General features: G+C 45.9%; 1 protein-coding gene across 1 annotated transcript; it reads left to right on the top strand.

Moving 5' to 3' along the window:
* The first annotated feature begins 4230 nt into the window (after nucleotides 1-4230).
* Nucleotides 4231-22545, top strand: LOC119407104 (F-box/WD repeat-containing protein 7). The gene is made up of 9 exons (XM_037673956.2): nucleotides 4231-4914; nucleotides 7308-7481; nucleotides 7574-7639; nucleotides 8206-8314; nucleotides 9869-10155; nucleotides 11234-11425; nucleotides 13746-13883; nucleotides 20629-20835; nucleotides 21913-22545. Exons 1-9 carry the CDS (start codon nucleotides 4651-4653, stop codon nucleotides 22222-22224), a joined length of 1749 nt encoding a protein of 582 aa, XP_037529884.1. The 5' UTR covers nucleotides 4231-4650; the 3' UTR covers nucleotides 22225-22545.
* Nucleotides 22546-23209: the final 664 nt, after the last annotated feature.

The raw sequence follows: 23209 nt of genomic DNA, 5'->3' as shown, positions 1-23209 counted from the left end.
TAAAACCGATATCTCTTTGTTTGAGAGGCATCGTTCGTGTTTGATATGGGCCCAAATCTTTTTATTAGACGCGCTGACGATCAAAAATTCCCACTTTCTAAAGTGTCGACGACGGGCCCCTTGTGTCCAGTGTGCGAAAATTCACACTTTCGCACATGGACACAAGAGGCCCGTCGTCGTTGCTTGATGTCGCGGATTCAAGCATCTGTGGCCATCATCCCTGGATTATTCGGCAGCAGGTCGTATTTATTTATTTATTTATTTATTTATTTATTTATTTATTTATTTATTTATTTATTTATTTAAAGATTCCTTACAGGCCTCGTTAGAGGCATTGGGTAAGGGGGGGGGGGGGGCATCACAAAAAATAGATGATCACACATAATGAATAATACATATCATACAGGATGAAAGGGCTCAAAGCACATATCCTTTTTTAAACACATTGAAATAATGGCTAACAATAATTGTAGAGGCGAAAAGAGAAAAGGAGTATTTCAACGGTATAAATAATTAATACAATTTGAGAGAACATCAACTGACACATTTCGTACACGTGCAGGTAATGCACAGTAAAAAAAACTTTTTCTCTCGAAGCCTGCCTACTCGAGCTCATCGAAACCGGAGGCGCGTTCGGGGACCACACTGGTTGGAAACTCGCAGTTGAAACATGCAGCGTGGTGGAGGGTGAGGAAATCCCGAGAAAGGTAAAAGTAGGTAAAAGAGAGACGAGGAGAAATTAAATAAGACGCTCGCTGTAGTAAGCAAGGCATCTTTTCTCGGTTTGTCGGTTAGATATTGTGGAAGCCCTACATAATACTACAATTGTGGATACTACAATAATAATATAATAATAATAATAATAATAATAATAATAATAATAATAATACAATAATACTACAAAGGGGCGCATCATAGAGCGTCCCCAATAAAAAAAATAATTTCCTACTTTTCAGCTAACGCATCTAACGAGTGACTACTTTAGGTTTATTTTGATAGACCAGTTTCATTGTAATCCTATGATTGCAATGTAGCTAAAATGACCTTGTTTATCAAACAGGATAGATAAGGTCACTCGTATTTTACCATGATAACGCTTGCAGCACCTCTAGCAATACTCGGAAACACTGCCGCTCCGGCGTCCCAAAGAATTACGTCATGATGACGTCACCGACACCATCTTGAATAATTTGCTAGTTCGGCGTCCTTTTAAAAGGGGCCGTAACTGAAGGTGAAATTGGCGCTAGTGTTCATGGAGATTCAAAATTAAAGCAGCCAATGGCAGCCTGCCGCCGTGCCGGCAAAATCGTGCACCCCGCGCCGGCCGCGGAGGCCGCGCGCGTGCCGCGACGCTAGTTTTGAATTCCTCGAAAGTTTCGTTGTAGCACGAAGCGAGTGCTGAGAGCGGGCACCAGGCTGGCCGTGCAGGGAGGCTATGCTTGGCGGACACCTGCAAGTCTCCCGTGGTGGTTAGCGAGTCATTATTCGCTCTTGAGACTTATCGGAGTGGTCGTTATGTCAGCCGTGCTCCGTCGCCGCCATACAGGAGCCCGCCCTAGTCGCCGGCCTTGATATGAAGTTTCGTGATGTTCCGCTACATGAAGCGAGCTTTGGCCGGCGTGTGGAGTTTTCGTGGTGTTTGCGTGTTGTGCGCTCTTGCCGCCGTGGTGGTTAACGGCACGCACCATTCGTACATCATGGAACGGTGCACGGATACTTCAAGACCGGCCGAGTTCCGCAAGATTCTTCGAGGTTCCGAAAAACTAAAGGTGAGCATGCGGCTTGCGTTCGCAGCCACACATTTACGAATTGCAGTTGGACAACACAGTTATTGTTTTTTTAAGTACGGCTGAATCGTGAAAAGCACGATGTTGCAGTTAATATCGCTGTTCCTAGAAGGAATGAAATTAAAGAACTTGAGACTCATAGTTTAACTTTTGCGTCTATGACAGAACTGCGTGATGGAAGTGCGTTTTGCTTTTTTTGCCTGTTTATCACTCGCCATCGTTTAAATACGCGTTCCTGAGACTCAATAGGCAGTTTTAGAATAGCGTACGAAAAGCTTTGCGTTGGCTTTTCGCGCAACTGTCATGCGTCGTACGCTAACCGCTTGCGGGCTCCCGTAGTGACGGAAATAGCGAGCCGCAAACGCTAAAATAGCGTACGCTATTCTAAAACTGCCTAATGTATCGCAGCTTGCACTGAGGCGAGACGACGAAACTACGTTTGCCTCATGCGACTGCGTAATTTGTATCGTTGGAATTAATAGTTTTCAATTGCTTTATTTCAGGACGGAAACGTTTTCGGAGTATTCGAGAAGGCAAGAACTGATGCGTTTGCCCAAGGAGGGGTTAACAGCTGTAGAATCAGCGCTCTGCGAAGTCTCGATCCGCAACTCAAGTGGACCAGCTTTCTACCCTGCCCCCAGTGCTTCTTCTCGGTGCGTGAATATGCTATGTACTTAGGGTGAAGAAGTAGTTTGTGTGTTTATATATTGTCGCTGTTATTGCCTATGGAAAAACCGCTCTAAAGGATTCATGTGTAGGCATGAGACATGTCCTATATGCAGAATTTTACTGTTTGTGTTTATCACAATGAAGTGCTCAGTGTACCCAACATGACGTCCTCCCTTCAGTGGCGTTATATTCAGCTAGGCATTGTATTCGCGGTGAAAGAAAAGCTGCGGATAGGCTTATTTCACCTGGTCGTTGAGTAATACGCTTTTCTTCGAATGTCATGGGCTGCTGCATAAACTGACCACGGCCTGCATCCCGTTGCCACCAACTAACTTTCAAGTGGTGTTCAAGTACCATATATTGTGTCTTGCTCTTTTTAGCGCAATGTACTACTTACTGTGCTAAATCTTATCTTTTTCATTTTGTTTATCTGGTGAAGGTGTCCAGCATTTCATGTATATTTGTGCAAAATCTGAGCAAATATGTAAGTGGTTGTTTCGTGTTTCGTATCATTTCAACGGTTAATAAGTAAATCATTGCAATATTATTTCATATTTACATATTTTGCGCTTCGTTATGTTTTTGTCATGCACTGACATTTCTTTAAACTACATGATTACCTCTCATCAGAGGCTCCTCTGCACTTTGTTCGGTGTTGCACCAAATGAAAATCGTGTTTCTTATATGTGTGTACGTCAAAGGGCCTACACTTTCCAATGTGTTCGATTTTTTAATTTCTAAATTTTACAATGAACTTTTGTGTTTAGTCATGTACACACTGTGAATTCTTCCCTTCTGTTCTTCTCCTGAACTTGTATCGTGCCCCATTACATGCAAATATTGAGTTTCGGAAACAGAACAATAAAAAGAGGTAACAGAAATGTTGTAGGTGGATTCGTCCTTTATGCTCTAGCACATGCTTGCTGCGGGCAAACGCGAATGCGCGGCCAAGCACAGCACGCGCGCGAGCGCACGCGAACAAAAAAAAAATAAAAAATCCCAGCGCGGGGCATAGGAGAGGAGAAAAAGCAAGCGTACAAAATAAAAAACGGTGCGCGGCATGGGAGAGGAGGAAAAGCAAGCGCACAAAAAAAAATAAAGAAAACGACGCGCGGAGAGGGAGGAAGAGGGGGTGGAGGCGAGCGGCTGTTGTTACTGTTGCCCTGACGACGTAACCAACGTAATCGCTACGTCATCGCCCTTTGAGCTTGGCGGCCTTCTGCAAGGGGCGTAACTCAATAGCGCTCTCGGCGCTGTCGGCGCTTGCGTCGGCGGAGCGTTTGAATTTCGCGTCCTATGGGAGGTATACGGAGAAACCGACCCTTGCCTCTAGCGCTCGCTAATTACTCTAGTGTTTGGTTTATTCAGGCCTATCGACTACCTGTGTATTGTAATGCCAGTAGGAGTACGAAAGGTTCATCTTCCTGAAATTAAATGAAGTGCCCGGTGAATGCTTTATTTGAGCAGCGGTTATTGCTAAAGCACTGTCGTTGAGTTAATGCAATCGCTTTTGCCTTGTTGTTCTTCAGAACTTTTGTACAGCGAGGACACGCGTGCAGACGTTTTTACGAAGCAGGTCTTAATCAGAAAGTAGTGGAGAAACTCGCGTAAGCGAGCGAGCTGCACAGAACTGGTGGAAACGTTCGCAGCGCCATTTCTGGCGTTATCCGGAGTTGTGTTCACTTTGTAGCAGATTGAAGTTTACAAACCGTGCAGTTACGGTGTTACGGCATGTGTGTAGACTCTATCCTTTTGGACTCTGTTTTGCTGCACGAGCCGTGACTTGTAGCTCCCGTACGCGCAACCGCCGGTGGCTGCGCGTTCTCAGCGTACGCTTACTTATTCAGTTTAGGGGGTCAAAAAAAAAAAAAAAGCAGAGTTCCACTATTTGTGCGCTAACAACGCTGCAGCCGCAAGCAGTTTAGGATTAGTGGTCAGCGTAACAGGCTGAGGGGAGAGGAGAGAGAAGTGGAAAGGGAGTCGCTTGTTGTCATCGCATCCGCTTCTTGAATGCGTCGGAAGAGAATGGGATTGCCGATTGCACTACACGCCGTGGCAAGAGCAAAGGGACAGTCCACGACGCAGCGGTCAGCACCTGCGGTCTGCGCAGGCCTTCGTTGCAGCTTGTGTGCGTCCCTGCATCAGTAGGGGTGGCCGCCGAAGGAAAAAAAAAAAAAAAAAAGCTCAGCCGTCGATGGAGCTACGCTCCTACGCAGGCACGAGCGATGGCTGTGGCACAAAACGGCTCGACTGCCCGTTCTGCGAGACGCCGTCCAGCATGAGAGATGCCAGCGGTGACAGCTCGCCGTTCACCGGCGCGGCTGAACGCGGCTGGCAGCCGTGCCGACTGCTCAGCGCCAACGGACGTCGCAAGAGTGTCGCGTGCTTGGTTTCCAACGGGTATCCCCACGTTATATGTTCCTCGCATACCTCTGCAAGCAAGACTACCGTCGAGCAGGTATGTACTCGTCCCAAAGTTGACGGCTTTTTTTTCTTTTTCAGATCGTTAGCGTATTGTTTGTAAACAAATCTAGGAAGGCAAACTACCAGTGTTACACGGGGCATTTCTGATTGCGATCGATTTCGATCCGGATCATATTTCTCAACAGTGATTGGCTACCCCCTGCAACCTGCGTAAAGGAGCCAATCACGAAATTGAAATTCGATCCAGATCAGAGCCGATCGCTATCAAAAGTGACTTTGTGACGTACGCCGGTATTATACGATAAAATATACCACGATCCGCGGTACGCTAAATACAAAACGATGCGGTGCGTGCAATTAGTTAAATTAATTATATTTTGAATATATAACCGCTGGCATCCTTGCAAATGCGCAATCGAAAGTGTTCAGTGGTGCACACCTAGTGCCGGTGTCCCACGCACATTTTCGATCGTGATCGGAGCTGATCTGGATCGTATTTCTTGATCGTGATTGGATGCTAAGCGCAGGCTCAGGAAGGAAGCCAATGACATTCGAGGAATTCGATGCCGATCGATCGTGCGATTGGCTGTTCAGCGCAAGCTGCAAAAGGGAGCAATCACGGTCGAGAAGTTCGATGCCGATCAGACTTGATCGCGATCGAAAGCGCACCGTGTGACACAACTAGGTGTAAGACAAACAGACTGCAAGAGAATCGACAACTGGGTTAGTTGGTTGAAATGCATGGTTTGACCGATCTAAGCGCACACAGGCAAAGACGAAAAAGGAGAAGACAACAGGACAAGCGCTTACTCGCAACTAAAAGATTTATTAAACAAGAAAGCGTATAAATACAACAAACAACTGATTGACGCATGCGCGACAAGACAATTATGGTTAACTATGGCATCGATCAATTTGATGTATTTATATGCTTTCTCGTTCAATAAATCTCTTAGTTGCTAGTAAGCGCCTTTCCCCTTTTTCGTCTTCGTCTGTGTGCGCTTAATCAGTCAAACTAGACTGCACACTATCGTCGATCAACCGTCTCAAAAATCTCAAATTTTTCTTTCTTTCTGTGTGAAACTTGTTACGGTGTATAGCGCCTGCGTACTAAACGGATGGGACCAAGACATTGATCAGAGTGATTATTAAATATATTATCGTTTTACCTTCCCTTTGACAATGAAAGAAGAGAAACAGCTTGTGGCCTTTCTAAGTGCAGCTCATGACATGACTGATGCATCTGGCATACATGGGCAGAAAATTTCCTTGGTAGCAATTGAAGAGTGTGTAGTGTGGTTAGGGTGAGCAAGGACTCTGGACAAATATGCGCAGAATTATTTATGGTTTTTCTCTATCCCTGACAATCACACAGGCTTTTTCCCAGTTCATAGCGTGCGACGTAGTTTTGCAGTGCTCAGCCAAGGCATTCAGCGCAACGCATTGTTTCTTGATATTATTCCTGCCCTAAGGAGTCAGTTAGGTATTCAGGGTACCTACAAGCTGCCAAGGCCTGCCATATGAAGGCGTTGTCTGCTTACGTCCATGCCGTAGTGGTTACAGTGTTATCCAGTGCGGTAGCCTATTGGCTAAGTTAGAGCTGCTTAGCTTGGGGCTGCGGATTGGATTCCCGGCCAGAGTGGCCAGATTTTTATGGGGTGAAATGCAAAAACGCCCGTGTACTTGGGTTTAGGCGCGAGTTATCGAAATAAGGTGGTCAAAACTGTGCTTAATATTATCATGGTTGCAGCAAACAAAAAACCCACACTTTCAATCAATCATTCAATAAATCAAAAATGTTTTATTTTCAACATTACGTGAACAAAGTGAAAAAGGATCAACTGGAGAAAAAGCAGAAAGTTCTTTGGCTTGACCAAAGCTCCAGTCTCCCAGGCAGACAGTGGTGAAGTTGGTGCCAGTACAGTAGTAAAAAGCTTGTTACATATTCTGATGCAATGCGGTACAATAGTACATATCGTTTCAACTGCACTTAAGAGAAGTATGAAAGTACAATAGTAAAAAACAATATGAGCAATATACGAGCGAGAAACATTTTTCCACATACTATAAAAAGAAAAGTAAAAGTACTATGAGAGCAACATAAAATTGAAAAACGTTTTGTTTTTGTTTTTCTGATCACATGTTAACGAACTGCTGCTAGAACAAGTCCAGCATTTTAGTTTTGTTTAGTGGTAACACATCAGTATTTTGTTTGTCGAAGTAGTTAAGTAGGGAGGACAGTGTACGACAGCTTAATTTGATTTTGTTTATGCTAAATGTAAACATATTGTTCATATTAAATATAAAATTTAATTTTGTAGACTCCACCGCATCCTGTCCCATTTGTTAAGCCCGGCAGGATGTTTTGTTTCCTTAGCTTCCTTGACATTTCAGTATTCAGAGAATGTTTGTTGATGCGCTTGACAGGTGCTCCCGGCATTCCAAAAGGTGCAAGTACCCCGCAAGTGCCATAGTTTACCACGAAACTTCAAGTTCCGGCCATACAAGCCCAAGGTTACGCCAGTTGCTCACGTGACGCCAGCACTGAGCCGACAGTCGTCCGAAGTGGTTGGCCCTTCAGACTTCAAGTCACGCCTAGATGTAAGCTCGTGCCTTTGTGCATGACGGATTTTTGCAAAGCATCCAACTGCATTTCAACGTTACTAACACATTTTACCATCTCACTTTTCTAGACCATAAAAGATTGGTTCACCATGTTCAATGATGATCAGAAGAATGCCACATTGAAAGCGCTCTTGGTGAGTGTTCCAGTACATTGTGCCCATTTTTTTATGCCGCGAACTAGTTAGGAGAATTCTGGAGATATCTTCCAAGTTCCCCCAACCGAGCTCCCGAGTATTTGAATTCATAAAAAGCTATAACATTAGCATAAAGCAACTGCTTGCATGAACATGAGAAAAGCAAACAGCAAGCAGGGGTGGTGCCAGTGTCGGTATCAGGGGGGGGACTTAGCACGGCAAGTTTCAGGAAACACTATCGTCCCAATGCTGCAAAAACGCAAAAAAAAAAAAGACTTCGAAATCTGCAACGTCATGAATAAAAAATCTCAAAATTAAAAAATGAGACCTTGACCTTCATTTTCTCTTCTAATAATGAACCTGGGATGAAAGAAACTGACGAGTGTAGAGTTCTCGAGGAATGATTTAATTACATAAGCCAATTTAGTCTTTCACTTCTAGTGTCCCTTTCAGTTCCGTGAATAAGTTGGGTTGTGTTTCACCTAAAGCTTCCTTTATGAGCTGTAGTAGTGGATGATGATAATTGTCACTCGTGCTGTTTCTAATTACAATTGATGATGGTGCAGGGGTTGTGTGGCCAATCCCAGAACCACCTCCTCTCCGTCCTGCTCCAACCAGTCCTGCATGAGCACTGCCCCGACAACTGCCAAGACTGGCTCAGCTCCTTACCGTCAGGTGAGTGTGGCTGTGGCAGTGTGCCTTGCCATTGTTCTGTGAGCAGATTGGTACAGCTTACGTTGAAGGGGGACGTAGGGATTGTTCAGGGATTATCCTCCCTTGGGGGGATGTAGGGATCATGGAGCTTCTTGTGCGTGACGCGACAGCTCATTACAGTAAAACACTAGTCAGACCGTGTCAATGAGATCGCTTGCAGCACAGAAATACCTTCATGATGATATTCAGGCAGAGATACAGGTTGTTGTTATTTTTTTTTTCAAAGCGGTGACGTCTGTGTTTGAGATGGTGATTGGCGACGAATATGACGATTGCATGGATGCTTATAATCAACAATAATAATTGAAACTTTATTTGCATTCTGGTGACCATTCCATTAACACAGTAACATCTGGGAAGGACTTCATGAGTTAGTGAGGTTTTCTTGAGTTTATGAGGGGCTTGAAATTCAGGTGTTACGGGAGGTGGGGTCAGAACATGCGGACATTTCTCCAAGGATCCATCCATGCATGGTAGTGTCTGATATTTGTTTTAAGCATTTGCTTACCTGGTCACATGTGCATGTCAGTGAGAAAGATATTAGTGTTACTTTGTTATATCCGTGTTCATTGTATTGAAAGTATGAATGACTGTACCGAATTTTGAGAATTATTTACTTAGAGCATCCTTCGAGAGATTACTCGTTACGCAGTACATTACCTTACCTTACTTTTTTCATGAACCTCCTTGATCTTCTGGATTCCTGAAGATTTCATATGGTGATAGCCTTACAGAATGTACTGTCATGCAGTAGCATAGCCAGAAATTTTTTTCACGGGGAGGAGGGGGTTCCAAGCATATTTTAAGTATGTTCATGCGAGCATTTGTATGTGTGCATGTATATAGATTATAGCATTACCAACATGCCCAACTTCATACTCTTGTCATGTATATAGATACATGCGAAACTGAAAAATATTGGGTGTTAACCCCCCCCAACACCCCCTCCCCCTGGCTATGCCAGTACTGTCATGCATCATCTCTGTTCTGTCACCACTGGAATTTGTGGCTAGTGTGTGACCATCAGAGGTGTAGGCAAAAACTTTTTTCGGGGGGGGGGGGGGGGGGGGGGGGGGGAGAAAAGGGGAGGGGGTCAACAACCCTTTATGCATGTTCATGCGTGTGCTTGTGTACGTGTATATATACACATAAGGAATTGAAAAACTTCGGGGGGCTTTGAACCCCTCACCCCCCCAAACCCACTTCCTGGCTATGCCAGCAGTGACCATCGATATTGTTGGGAACACACTTTCTGGTTGGGTTGGCATACAGCAAGCATTCCACTTGTCACCTGTCCAAATGATAGTCTGTAGAGGTTTCATGTATATATAAGACTTTTACAGACTCTATCTTATTACTACGCTCTGTGAGCTTGTCGAACAGAAGAGTTGAATCTCATTTTTTTTACGTTGACATGGCCATCCAGCCCGTTCCATTCATATACATGTTGCATTCCTGTTGATGCAACACACTCAGTACGCACTCAGTGACATCTCTTGGTTTCATCAAACGCAGATCTCCTGATGATCGTCTTCTCGTACCTGGACCCTGTGTCCCTGCTGCGCTGCGCCCAGGTGTGCCGTGCGTGGCGGGATGCGACCCGCGACTCTTACCTGTGGCAGCGCCTTTGTGCGCAGCCGCAGTGGCGCGTCAGTGCCGCCACAGAAAGCAAGCAGCTGGAGCTACTGCGTCACTGTGATGGTACGGTGGACTGGCGTGCTGTCTTTTGCCAGCGGTATCGCCTGCGGCGCAACTGGCTCCGTGGCAGCTGTCACGTGCGCACATTCCACGGGCACACGCAGGTGGGTGGAGCGGCCATCTTGAACATCGATGGCACTGACAAGGTCATGGGCAAGGGCATAAGGTCTGCCAATGTCGAATAGCCGCATTTCATAGCGTTGTCAGTTTGCATAGTTGTCGTAATATTCATACCCATTAAGCTCGACAACTGGGTTGGTACTGTTCCATGTAAGATTGAAGAGGCACAAACAACAGGGACAGTAGCTGGACAGACATAACAAACACTTGTTATGTATAGCTTTTGTCCTTGTTCGTGCATTTCAATCTTTCGTGTTAATACAGTCGAACCTGGATATATCAAATCTGAAGGGCATCACAAAGGAGTTCTATACAGAGGTCATTCGATATATAAAATATTTTATATATAAAAAATATATTTAAGGGGATTTTACAACTGTTCGATACGAACAATAATTTGTCATATGTTAGTTTGATATATGCAGGTTCCACTGTATGCACTCAAATTCCCTATTAAATGTGCTCTATAGTAATTTCTCTATTCCAGTTTTGTTTAGCCATCGTTTACACGCAATAAAGACCCTTCATTTAAGCAAAGTTTGTTAACATTGTGTCTGGCATTTCCATTCAAGCAAATGTCATTTATCCTACGTTCACTGTATATCTAAAACGTCTTTTGTTGATACCACTGTGTAAGGAATTTCTGTGGGATATTGTGGAAGGGCTGCACGTTTGTTAAGTGCGTTAGCTCCTATTTCAAAATTTTCTTTGTTCGCAATGTTGTGCTTATTTTGCTCATTGATGCTTGTTCTATATTGTATCGTGTTAGCTTTTCTGGATAATCTGATGCTGTTCTATGTTTAATTAATTTTCCTTGATTCACATATTAAGCAGGAGGAGACTCGCACTGTAATTCTTTTGACTATGAGACCTTTGTCTATATTGAAGTCTTCTTTAGAATGTGTTTCATGTTTATGAGAATAAATTCTTTTAAATTGAAGTTTGCTGCGAAACCTGAGCAAAACCCCAGGGTGTAGGCAGCGAACGGTTCACTTGAGAAGCCTTTGAATACGAAGAGTGGTAGACACGTACAGTGCGGCCTTGCCCTCGTCTTGCACGCAGGCTGTGTTCTGCGTCCAGTTTGACGATACGCGCATTGTCAGTGGTTCCTCGGACAAAACAATCAAGGTGTGGAACATGCGCACCAACAGCCCCTGGTCGGTGATGACGCTCGTCGGTCACTCAGGCACGGTGCGCTGCCTTCACCTGAGCGGCAACCGGCTGGTCTCAGGCTCCAGTGACTGCACGATAAAGGTAAATATGGTGTACATCTTGTGGGGGTTCTCGCCATCTGCCCAAGTACGGAATGCAGCGTTGCTTCGGAACTCAAAAACATTTATTAGTACAAGAAACGATCAAACATTAATCTAACAACCCAAAGTCCTCACAGCCACCACACATGCCATCAACCATTCAACCCTCGCCACGGCGGCCGTCCAACGTGCACGCATACACTCCACCAGTTCGTCGCCAATTCCCCACACATCGTGTCGGCTGGCACTTTTATAGGGGATCTGTGGGACACGCACACCCCTACTGCACAGCACGTGCGGGTGGCGATGCACGCGATTCTCACAATTTACTCTACTATATTTACTTGCATACTATACTATACCGTATTTACTCGATTGTAGTGCAACCACGATTGTAATGCGAGGGGTGACTTTTCATTGCGTCCAGGAAGAAAAAAACAACAGTTTCGGTATTCGATTGTAACGCAAGGGTCGACTTTAGGTAGCAAAAACGTGGGAAAAAATGCGTTACATTCGAGTAAATACGATAATTGCATACAATAATTTGTTTTCAGGTATTTCTGAAATAAAAAGGACATCGGAATGGGAGCCCTTAACAGTAAGAAGGCAGAAACTCCGGCTTAAATTTCGTCACAGTATTTGTTATAGTAATAATGCCATAAATCTTCTATGAATACCGCTTATAATCGACGTACGTCTCACTTCAGCGAGATAATTCAAATGAAATATTGGAATACGCATCCAAAATGCAGAGTTCTGGTAGTTCGTTCTTCATAAGAACAATACAGGAATGGAACCTGCTTCCAGACAATATCGCTAACATAACCAATTGTGAACCCTTTTTCGCTTCCTTATGATATAACGTCAACACCAATAATGTCGACATGAGTGGAATTATCCTCCTGAAGTGACTCATGTTTAGAACACATGTTTGTAGTGATATATTTGCATATTTTGTTTAATTTCACATAATTTGCCTGTTTTTGTTCTTTCTGTACAACAAAATGTATCTTGTACGACAACCTATTACAATTTGTGTTATGTTGTGATCCATGTCTCCCCTTACGTAGTGCCTTATGGTGATGTAGGTAGAGTGTAATCAATTAATTATACTACCGGCAGTGGCTTTGGCTGGTGTTGGCTAATTACGGCTGACTACAGACCAGTACAGGCCGATGTTCACCATTCATTGTTATAATCGCAATGTTGCCTTCATTTAAACTGCAATGCAAGGATCGAGTCGTCTACCAGTTTTTATTGCTGTCCAAAACACAGAGGTCAAAAAGACTTCGTGTGAGCCGCAACATTATTTACAACTAACAGACAAGAAAGCCTTGATTTTCATGGCTTTCTTGTCTGCTAGTTGTAATTAATGTTGTGTCTAGCAAAGAAAAAACGAGCCCTTAAAATTCCCCTTCTTTCATTCATTCGTGTGAGCCATACATTAATCGTGCCGAAGAAGTGCTTACGTCACTCTTTACAGTCTTACCGTGAGTTCTGATACGACATTTTAAACGAGTGTCACAAGGCCTCTTTAGATCGGAGCTCGGCCCGATTCAGGATCGAATTTCTCGACAGAAATCGGCTTCCTCTTCCATAAGCGCAAATAAGCCAATCAAAATCAAGTAACTCGATCACAATTGGGCTCAATCGTGATTGAAATTGCACCACATGACACCTGTTTAACTTGGCTTGGCTGTGTTGGATAGTAGTCTTCACCGGGAACAGGCACTAAAACAGGCACTAAAGCGAAAGGCTAAATCGATTTAGACTGATGAATTATTCTTTGAGAATTCTATTTTTGTAAAACTTGCTATCGTAGGTTCGTTATCAAAGGAGCAACTGGAGGTCAAAGTTCCATTCTTGAATTTCGTGCCAAGACCACAGCACCCAAACATCAACAAGATGTCGCGAATGTCGATCTCTTTTTTCTTGGATTTTCGCCACATAGGCTCAGTAAAACTTTCTGAAACTTCCCGTGTCTTTAGCTCCCTTAGAAAACAGCATAATTAATTTTTACCAATGAAGAATTATGTGGCCCCAACAGATGCCATGAAAGTCCATGACGTCACAGTGAGTTGGTGCGACAACTTAAAAAAACGGCGTTGCCGCCTTTATTCCTCGCTGGTTCCTTTTTGTTCCTCGCTGGTTTTCTGGTATCTTGTGGCAAGAGTAGTGTTTTTCCTATTGTGGAAGGGTATTTTGCTAATGGAAAAGGAATTTTTGTTTTCAGTTTTCCTTTAAACTGAAATTTAACGGTTATTTTTATTCCTTCGTCAAAGTGAAAACACACCTCTCGTTTATTCCTATGAACCATGCAGGTGTGGGACTTGAGCACAGAACACTCTTGGTCCAGCATAGCCTGTAAGGGCACCATGGTTGGACACATAGACACTGTGCGATGCCTTCAAGCCGACGAACACCAAGTTGTCAGTGGTTCCTACGATCGCACTCTTAAGGCATGTTCTCTCTTCTTGGCCATTTGCTGTACTTTTAGCAACTTGCAACTTGTTTATCCGCTTCTGGTGGCGTGTACACAATTGTGTGTGCCAAACTAGTGCATCAAAAGCAAAAGTTTTATTTCCAGCTGGATTATTTAACCCGGAAATCTTTGCAGCTGGAAACGCTTCAGTTCGATAATTCAACTCGGAAGAGGGTGAATCTCCAGCTGTAACTTTTTCAGTTTCCAGCTGGAATTGAGCTACATTCCAGCTGTATATTCATCAACTTCGAGCTGAATTATAGTACTATATAGACCAGATTTTCCTTAGCCTCGTAGCGCGAGTGTCACCCGTGCTGCCACTCTCGACACCAGGCGCCGCTTGGTGGTGCAGACGACGGCGAGGGCTGCTGATGGCGGGAGGTAACGGCTGTGCCTGTGTCGCGTGCTCGCTTGTGTCAGTGCTTTCAGAGCTGTTAGGAAGTACAGTCGAGCCCGACTATATCGAACCCGTTTATATCAAATTATCCCGTATATCGAACAATTTCTAAACACGGTAAATTTACATTGAGAATATATAGCAAAAGTTACTGTTACATCGAACGAAAATAGCAACGACAACCGATATATCAAACTCCATGTGCCTCAAAAGTGCCCCAGCAAGTTGGCTTTCTCTCGCGGTGGCGGGAAAACTGCCGGCGCCACCCTAGAAAAAGTGGTTTAGACCCAGTTGTGCACGGGCGAACACCCCCCTGCAAGAAATGATCCTGGCCCGCTCACAGCGCTTACAGCCAATCAGAGGCCGTCGTGCTTTCTCCGAGGCGTGGAGGCGGTAGAAGTGAGCGCCATTTTTTCTTTCTTTATGCTTGTGTGCCTGCTGCTGCCTGTTTTCCTCGAGTCCTCATTCAGCGTGGTCCGTGCTGGTGGTGTTGCCTGTTGGTGCTCTGTGAACTTTATTGGCGCGCTGTCGTCGTGGCTTGTGCAAAGAGGCAGAATTTGCCGTTCGCCGCGAAACTCGAAATCATAAATCGGGTCGAGCGCGGTGAAAAGAAGTCCGACGTCGCCGCCGCGTACAAAATTCCAAGGAGCACCTTGAGTACTATCCTGAAGAACAAGACAGACATCAGGGCCAAGTCGGACAAAAGGCCAGGTGCCCGTGGCGCCCGACGTGTGCGCACTGCTGTGTACGAAGATGTTGAAGCGGCCGTTTACAAATGGTTTGTGGACGTTCGATCGCAAAACATCCCGGTGTCCGGCCCTATGATCGAGCAGAAAGCCAAGGACCTTGCTTTCCTGCTTGGCAGGAACGATTTCCAAGGCGGTTCAGGCTGGCTCCAACGGTTCAAAGAACGGCACGACATCGTTGGCAAAGCTGTTACAGGTGAAAGCAGAGCGGCGGACCTGGACAGCGTAGACAAATGGCTCGAGGAAAACTGGCGAGATATCGCAGCAAGATATCAAGCCCAAGGTATGTTCAATGCGGATGAAACCGCTCTATTTTGGCAAATGTTGCCAAACAAGACACTTGCGTGTCGTGGCGACAAGACTTGCGGCGGCTGTGTGTCCGTGCTGTTGGCAGCTAATTTAGACGGATCGAAAAAGCTTCGACCTCTGGTTATCGGGAAAAGCACGGCACCGCGGTGTTTTTGAAATGCGCTGTCACTTCCAGTTACCTACCGAGCAAACTCAAAAGCTCGGATGACCGGGGAGCTTTTCGGCAGGTGGCTATCGTCGTGGAATGATGATTTGGTAGGCGAAAATCGCAAGGTGTGCCTGCTCGTGGACAATTGTTCATCGCACCACTGCAGTACGACCTTCAGCAACATCGAGCTGTGTTTTTTGCCCCCAAACACTACGTCTGTACTGCAACCACTGGATCAAGGCGTTATACGTGCACTGAAAGCCGGCTCTCGGAAGCGCCTGGTGGAGAGGCTGCTGCAGAACCTTTGTGTCGGCAGGGAGCTTAAGATCGACTTGCTCGGAGCTCTTTCTATGTTGAGTAGATCGTGGGCAGATGTCACGAAGGAGACGATCCAGAACTGCTTTAGGCATGCCGGCTTCCGCATGCCTGGTGATGACACCCCAAATTCCGATGACAGCACTGAAGACACCGCAAGTGTTTCTGCCGAAGTTTGGAGCGAGCTGGCAGAGTTCCCGGGAGCTATCGACGGATCGACATTCGACGAGTTCGTCAGTGCGGACAATAATGTCGCCATCATGGGTGAGCTACAAGATGAGGACTACGTTGCAGACGTCGTGCCGACCACGAGCCAAGGCGACAGCAATAAGGAAATTGACGATGGCCCATTTCCTACATCCTCCGAAGTGATTAGTGCACTTGCGTTGGTCCGGCGCTATTGCGTGAATGTGGAAGGTTGCGGCCTCAGCTGCTCCGACTCGTTGGACAACGTGGAGGCGTGCGTGCTGTCGCAGGCAGCGAAGTCGTTGACACAGAAGAAAATCCAGGACTATTTTGTTCCAAAGTAGGGCATGCAAGTAAGCCACCATATTAATAAAGTACTTTTCTTATTGTTATGTGCCTTTGTGTCAAAATCCTATAGCGGGCCTATATCGAATTATGCCATATATCGAACTAATAAACGTTTTTTGGCGAGTTCGATATACCCGGGTTCGACTGTAGTGGTCTCAGCTGATTGCTTGCCGCATACTCGGAACGGCAGTGCAATGTAGAAAAATTCATTCAGGTGGCACTGTGCCATCGTCCCGACCAACCAGCGAAAAAGGAAGCGGCTGATGCAACAGACCTGCGATGTTCATGGGAAGACGATAGGCTTGTGTTTGGGCGTGTATTCGAACATTTTCAAGGCCCTTGATTTCAATAAGTAATAAGTGAGCTGGTGCTCTTTCACAGGAGGCAATATTTTCTACCCATTCAAACGGCTGCACTGCAAGTTCATGGAGTAAAACACGACCACCTGCTGGATGAAAAAACAAACTGAATTATTGGAATGGCAACGACAAATTTTGAAATGCGAAATACAGTCTCCATGCACCTCACCACATATTTTCTCAAACTGCGAAGCCAACTAACAAATGTTTCTCAATTTTGCCTGAAAACTTACAGGCGCCACCACAGCAGACTGGAGGCAAGCTTCAGTTATTAACATGCACGGAAATTTCAACACATGGGTGTTTAAGCTTGTTGCCTAAATCCAAAATGCAGCCACCTTGGCTATAAATTTGTTCAAAAAGGCACAGGTAAACCTCGATGTAACGAGCTGTTTCGCTTTTTACAACTTCATGTCCATAGAACATATGTATTTTGAACCTCACAGCCGTGAGGCATGTCTACCTGTGGTTTCATAACAACGAAGTTCTACTGTGACAGCAAAGGAAGGCCGAGGCGATAATTACTGATCCGACTCAGTCGCGATCGAAAGTGCCCGTGTGACAGGGATCTTGTCATTGCAGACGCGATCCTTCAATTGCGATTAAATATGTCCTGACCGAGGCATATGTCACGATAGAAAGTGCACGCGTGTGCACCGCTCGGTCAGGATCGAACTTAATCAATGTCGAACTCAAACGTAATCTTCGTCGGTTTTGATCATGATCCAAAGCACCTGTGCGGCGGGGTGTTTTTTGCAGACTTTGCTCTTTAGCAACAAAGAGGTTGGGGGCCGGCTTGCACGCTACGTCTAGCTTTGCTGCAGGAGGCTTCAGACACTACACCAGGCCATGCTTTTGCAGCAGTCTCACTTAGAAACCACATGTATTCTCAGCTACAGCATTCTGCGTTAACCCCTTAACTGCTTTGGACGAGCAGAGCTCGGCCTGCCCAAACTGTCCCCAAAGTGCTTTGGACGAGCAGAGCTCGTCCTAGCAGCATAGGTACTCCCCTCTAGCGTTCAGGACAAGAGGCGCTCTTCTACAGATTAGATTGCGTGTAATCCACCAGATGGCAGCATTTACTTGACAATTTATTTTTCTCCTGCGGGAAGAGCGTTGTTTTTGTATGAAAAGATGGCTTGCTGTGGCGGCCACCCATGTATAGCTGGCTCGTCAACACGAAAAAGAAGCTTTAAATTTCCTCATGATGATTCGGATACAGATGTTTATCTTGTGTCCGAAAGTGAAGACAGGGATGACGGTGAACTGAGCATCTCCTCCGGTGATGATGAAAACAGCTCGGAAGAGAACATTGCGAGTGCTCGCCAGTGGATCCTGCTTGATGCGGACAATCCTCCTGTGAAGCCTCCTCGCTTTCCGTTCTTGGCCATTCCAGGCAAGACTTTCAACTTGCATCGCCAGATGACCTTATGGAATATATTCAGCAGTTTTTTCAAAAGTGCTTCATTTGCTCTCGGAAGCGAGGAGAAAACGGGAAAAAGTTGAGAAAGGAAACTCGCTTTTGGTGCAGGAGCTGCAACAGGCCCTCTTGCGTTATTCCGTGTTTTGATTTGACTAAGTATGTGGTACAAATATTTTTTCAACATCAACTAGCTACTTTTTAGTACAATCAGATTCGAAATCAACAATAAAAAAAATAGGCACTTTTGGTTGGGAAATTTTCAAAAAAATAAAGCACTTAAGGGGTTAAACACTGACATAATCGCCTAATTAAACTCATCCCATTGCATTTTGCGTGAGAACACAAAACAGCCATTGTGCAGTACAAAGTCAGACGGTAGCATGGCGCGAAAATATCTGTCGCTGCTGCCCTTCAGAAAATATGTACAGCACACTAGATTTCATTTGGCCATTTACATGCCTAAATTTAAGGTGTTTCGTGATATAATGCAGTTCTAAAAGAAAAAAAAAAAGCATGGTCAACTGCACGGTGGTGCAACTATTCAAACCTTCGTGACGATGTTGCTCGACCTTCTCGTGAAGTTTGGCAGGCTCCCTGGCACATTTCCACCATTAGAAAATCTAGTCACATGAAAGAAGATGCACGTTCCAACGTTAAAGGAGTCCTGACACAAAAGTTTTCGCCCCGCGTTTTTTTGCTGCAATGTGTTGCTGGGGGCCTGTTAGTCATAACATGGCACATCGTTTGCTGCAACGCACGACAGATAATTAATTACAAGCTCCTCATTACCGACACAGCGTCAGTTTCGGTTTGACAGAGCTCCAAAAACGACAAGCCGCCGGGTGCAACTATCACCACCTAGCGAGTGAACGCTCGGTCACGTGAGCACACAGAACAGTGACTCATTCCGCGCGGTCTGTCGTCGCCGGGCTCATCGTCGTCTGATGGCGACGATTTTCTTGCGGCGGGGATGGAAGGGATTTTCGACGTGGCGAATCACTTCAGGTTGACCCGCTGGCGAGGAGCGATTCGTCGGGAAGCGCGTCAAAACAGAAATGGCGGCTACGACGTCATCATAACTTGTACCGGCTGCAACGGTTACGTAGGGGAAGTAGGGGGGTCACCTCGGGTCACCTCCGAGGGTGTCAATGCAATAGGTGCGGCCTATAATGCTGGATCGCGCTCGCGAACTTCAAAATTCATATAAAATACCTTCCAAGCTTTATTCGCTGTCGATATTTTGCAGATGGTACACGCACGTACACGGGAATCGATCCAGCAGGCTGTCTCGGCCGCGAAATTTTGTGTCAGTACCCCTTTAAGAGAAGACAGAGCGGCTGCAGCGCTTGTGAATCTGCCATCGCCCACTACTGAGAGCCACAAGCATGGTGCACCGTGTTTTGCGCCAGCACGTTTCAGCGGCCCCCAAGCAAATGCTCGCATCGTGGCGCCTCGGTCAGCCAAACGTGGCGGCCACCTACGAGCGCTGGAAATTCTGGTCTGTAGCTGAACTATCGAACCAGAAAACCTTCCAGCTTGAAAGGTTCAATAAGCCAGCTGGAAATGGAACTCTTTTTCATCTGGGAATGGTCTCATAGACCTTGAAACACTTATTGTATCCGTGCTACAAGTTTGAAGAATACGAATAAAATGTTTCAGTAAGTAAGTTAAGAAGTGGACGGATGGTGTTTGTTCTCGGTCTTAGTTTGTCGCCACGCAGCGGGCTCAGTACTGACAGACAAACTTGGTCCTTTTTACTCCCCGATATTTAGCAGTATTTTGGCAAGTGCCGTGCCTAAAATGAAAATCCCGCTTCCTAATGTTGACAGGGTTTGTATTTGTCTCTTAAAATGTATCAAATTTAATTCTGATTTGTTCAGCAGTTGTTCATTCTGAGAATTTATATGCTCAACATTGATTTAATGAAAAAATTGGGCATTGGCCTTAAAGGGCTGCGAAATAACCTCGGAGAACGCAAAGAATGAGGCCGGTATTCTCTCCTGGACTTTCCTGTTCTTGCGGCACAATTCAAGACACCAGCAGTCTGTTCATGTCACGTCATGAGGAAATAAGCACTTGATTAGTCCACATACAAGGGATATCAGTTGTGGATTGTTTCCTACCCCGCGTTGCCATGCATTCACACACCCGTTGTGCCTTGTCTTTCATCACTACATGCGTGACCAACTGATTTCATTTCGGTTTGTGTGTTTTCGATTGTGCAAGCAGAGATAACAGCTGCAGCTGAAGAACGCGAAATCCTGATAGACTCAACACTTAGTGCTGATGTTGTCCACGTGTTTTGTGAAGGACTAAGTGGCAAGGAGGAGATAGCACCTGTAGGAAGGGTAGTGAAGGCGAGAAAGAAACCTCTCTCTCGTCTTTGAGCTCGGAGTGGTCAAGGGACCCTTTAAGCTAAAGCTTCGTCTTTAGATTTTCACTGTGTCAACAAGCCTCAACAAGTTCTCAAAGTGTCCTGTGATGTTTGCAGGTGTGGGACATGCAGACGGGCCTTTGCCTGCGCACACTGGTCGGTCACACGGGCGCGGTGCTGTGCCTGCAGTACCACGGAGACCGGCTCGTATCGGGGTCCTGTGATCGAACCATACGAGTCTGGCAGCTGGACACTGGTCGCCACATGGCGACCTTTCACGGTCATCAGGATGCGGTCACCTGCCTTCAGTTCGACTCCATGCAGGTGGGTGGGGGGCACCTTCTAATGTGGTCAAATCCGATATCCTAGTCTCCTTCGGGAGACGAGACTGGGGAATGGCCGATTTCACCACTTATTTCTTGCTGTTACTAAGGAGAGCAAGCAGCAACGGTGAATTCAAATTGAAGCAGGTGGTCTGATCGCAAGCACGCTGTTAATTAAGCAGTTGTCTGTGGTAGCATAGCATTTGGAACCATTTCTCAGTCATCGAACGGGACACAAAGCTTCCAGAAATGCATGCTAAGGCCTACACTAGAGCTTTTGATAATACAGCAGACTCTCTGTAAACAGAAATCTTTTGAATGGAATAGCTGTTTAAATGGAACAACTGCCTCTTATATGATTGGTTTCAGGCTTGTATTCTGCACCCCTGTCCATCTCTCAGTAAAAGAAGCTCCTGTTAAATAAAACATATTTTCCTGGTCTCTTCAGGTTCTGTTTATCGAGACTATGCTGTATTATTGTGCACTGTGTTGTGCAGCTCTGCACTTTGTTCGTCTCATCTGCCCAAACTATCATGTACGCCAGGATTTGGAGACAGGTGCACATAGCGCCATCTGTTGCCAGTGGCAGTGAGGCCCTGTCGTAATAGGCGAAAAAAATCGTGTGTTAGGAAAATCTAGTTATCAAAAAGGACTCCTGGTTCTATACAGCAGAGACCCATTTGAACGTTCTGCTAAAATTGCAGTATCGCACTACAAAGCACGTGGTTTCCCAGGATATTTAATATTTTACAACGCAGCCCCATGTGCTTCTGATAGGTGGTGCTTAAATGTCCTGAGAACCACTCGTTTTGTAGTGCAACGCCGCGATTTTACCAGAACGTTCTAGCGGGTCTTTGCTGTGTGGAGCCGGGAGTCCTTTTTTATAACTGGATTTTTTCGTAAGATGTGACTTTTTTCACCTGTATCCTATTCGCGTATGGCAGGGCACTGATGCCACAGTTGTGAGATGGCTCCACGTACAGATGTCCCAAAATTCTGGGAATGTAAAGTGAAGAGCAATACCGCCTACCTGTGCGAGCCTTTGCTAAGATGTCCATTGCTTGCTCCGGTGCCGCAGGTGGTGAGCGGTTCCCTAGACCGCACCATCAAGCTGTGGAGCCTGTCGAGCGGCCATTGCCTGCGCACTTTGGACTGGATCAAGTCGGAGGGCCACACAGGGGTGGTGCGCTGCCTGCAGGCCGACCAGTGGCGCATCGTCAGCGCCGGCGACGACCGTGCGCTCAAGGTCTGGGGTCTCGAGACGGGCCAGAGGCTCGTCACACTGCGTAACCACTCGGATGGGGTCACCTGCCTCCAGTTCAGCGACTCCCTCATCGTTTCGGGCTCCTACGACCAGACCGTCAAGCTGTGGGATTTCACTGTCTGCTGAAAGGTGCCGCCACCAGAAGCCTCGAAACGTTGTCTTCACGATGATTGCACGCACCACAGACAGGAGCAGCACCATTCGCAGCGACGATTAACTGAGGTTCTGCAACTGGCCACAACTGGCGACCAAATAGCACTCATCGTTAATGATGTTCACGCTGGCATGCACGACCTGCTCATTGGATATGAGTTCTGTGGAATCCCGCAATGTGGCGGAAGGGTTATGAAAGGGATAATTGACCGCCACTAGTTTGTAGCGCAAAGCCACAATGAAATTCGTGCGAATTTCTCAGAAAGGAAAGCTTCCTAGTTAAAGAAGAATTCGTCCAGGGGACCAAGGCCTTTCCAGGGTGGTCGCTCTAGCAATTGAACTAACCACTTGGCGGGGCGAGAGTGAATTGGTCACCAACTTAAAGCTGTCCTTTCTTCCTTTCTTTCACGAAGAAGCTTTCCTTTCTGAGAAATCCGTTCAGATTTCCTTGTGGCTTCGTGGACAAATGGGTGGTTGTCGATTATCCCTCTCATGACCTGCTCATTGTAGCACATAAATGTCTATGTGGATCTGGTTCACATCTAGGGTAGGATTACGCAAACAACTCGCTTTGCAAACATCCCGCGTTTCGCTTGGCAATGTGTCCCACCCTGCTGCGCTGACGTTTGCTGACGGAAAGGTGGCATTTGATGAATCGCGAGACAGCGAGCAAATGTTTGGAAAGCACAATGGTCGCACGATCTCACCCTTTCGCCTCGTGAAGTAAGTGTTTGCATACGCAGACATCCTACCCTTGCTGTGCTGATTGGTTTGGTACGTTTGCAGGTGCAATCACAGGACTAAAAATTTAGGCAGCGAGTGACTGGCCCAAAACTCACTTTTCGAGCAAAGTGGTCATTGAAAACACTTTCTTTGTGACATACTCATTTGCATGGCCTCTGCGAGTTGCCGGTGTGAATGAGCCTTAGTAGTCTGTATCATGCACAAGCAGGGAGGT

Source organism: Rhipicephalus sanguineus, chromosome 10 (genome assembly GCF_013339695.2).
Source record: "Rhipicephalus sanguineus isolate Rsan-2018 chromosome 10, BIME_Rsan_1.4, whole genome shotgun sequence".
Lineage (NCBI taxonomy): Eukaryota > Metazoa > Arthropoda > Arachnida > Ixodida > Ixodidae > Rhipicephalus > Rhipicephalus sanguineus.
The sequence above is the reverse complement of the archived record's forward strand: the minus strand, read 5'-3'. Positions and strand labels throughout refer to the sequence as shown.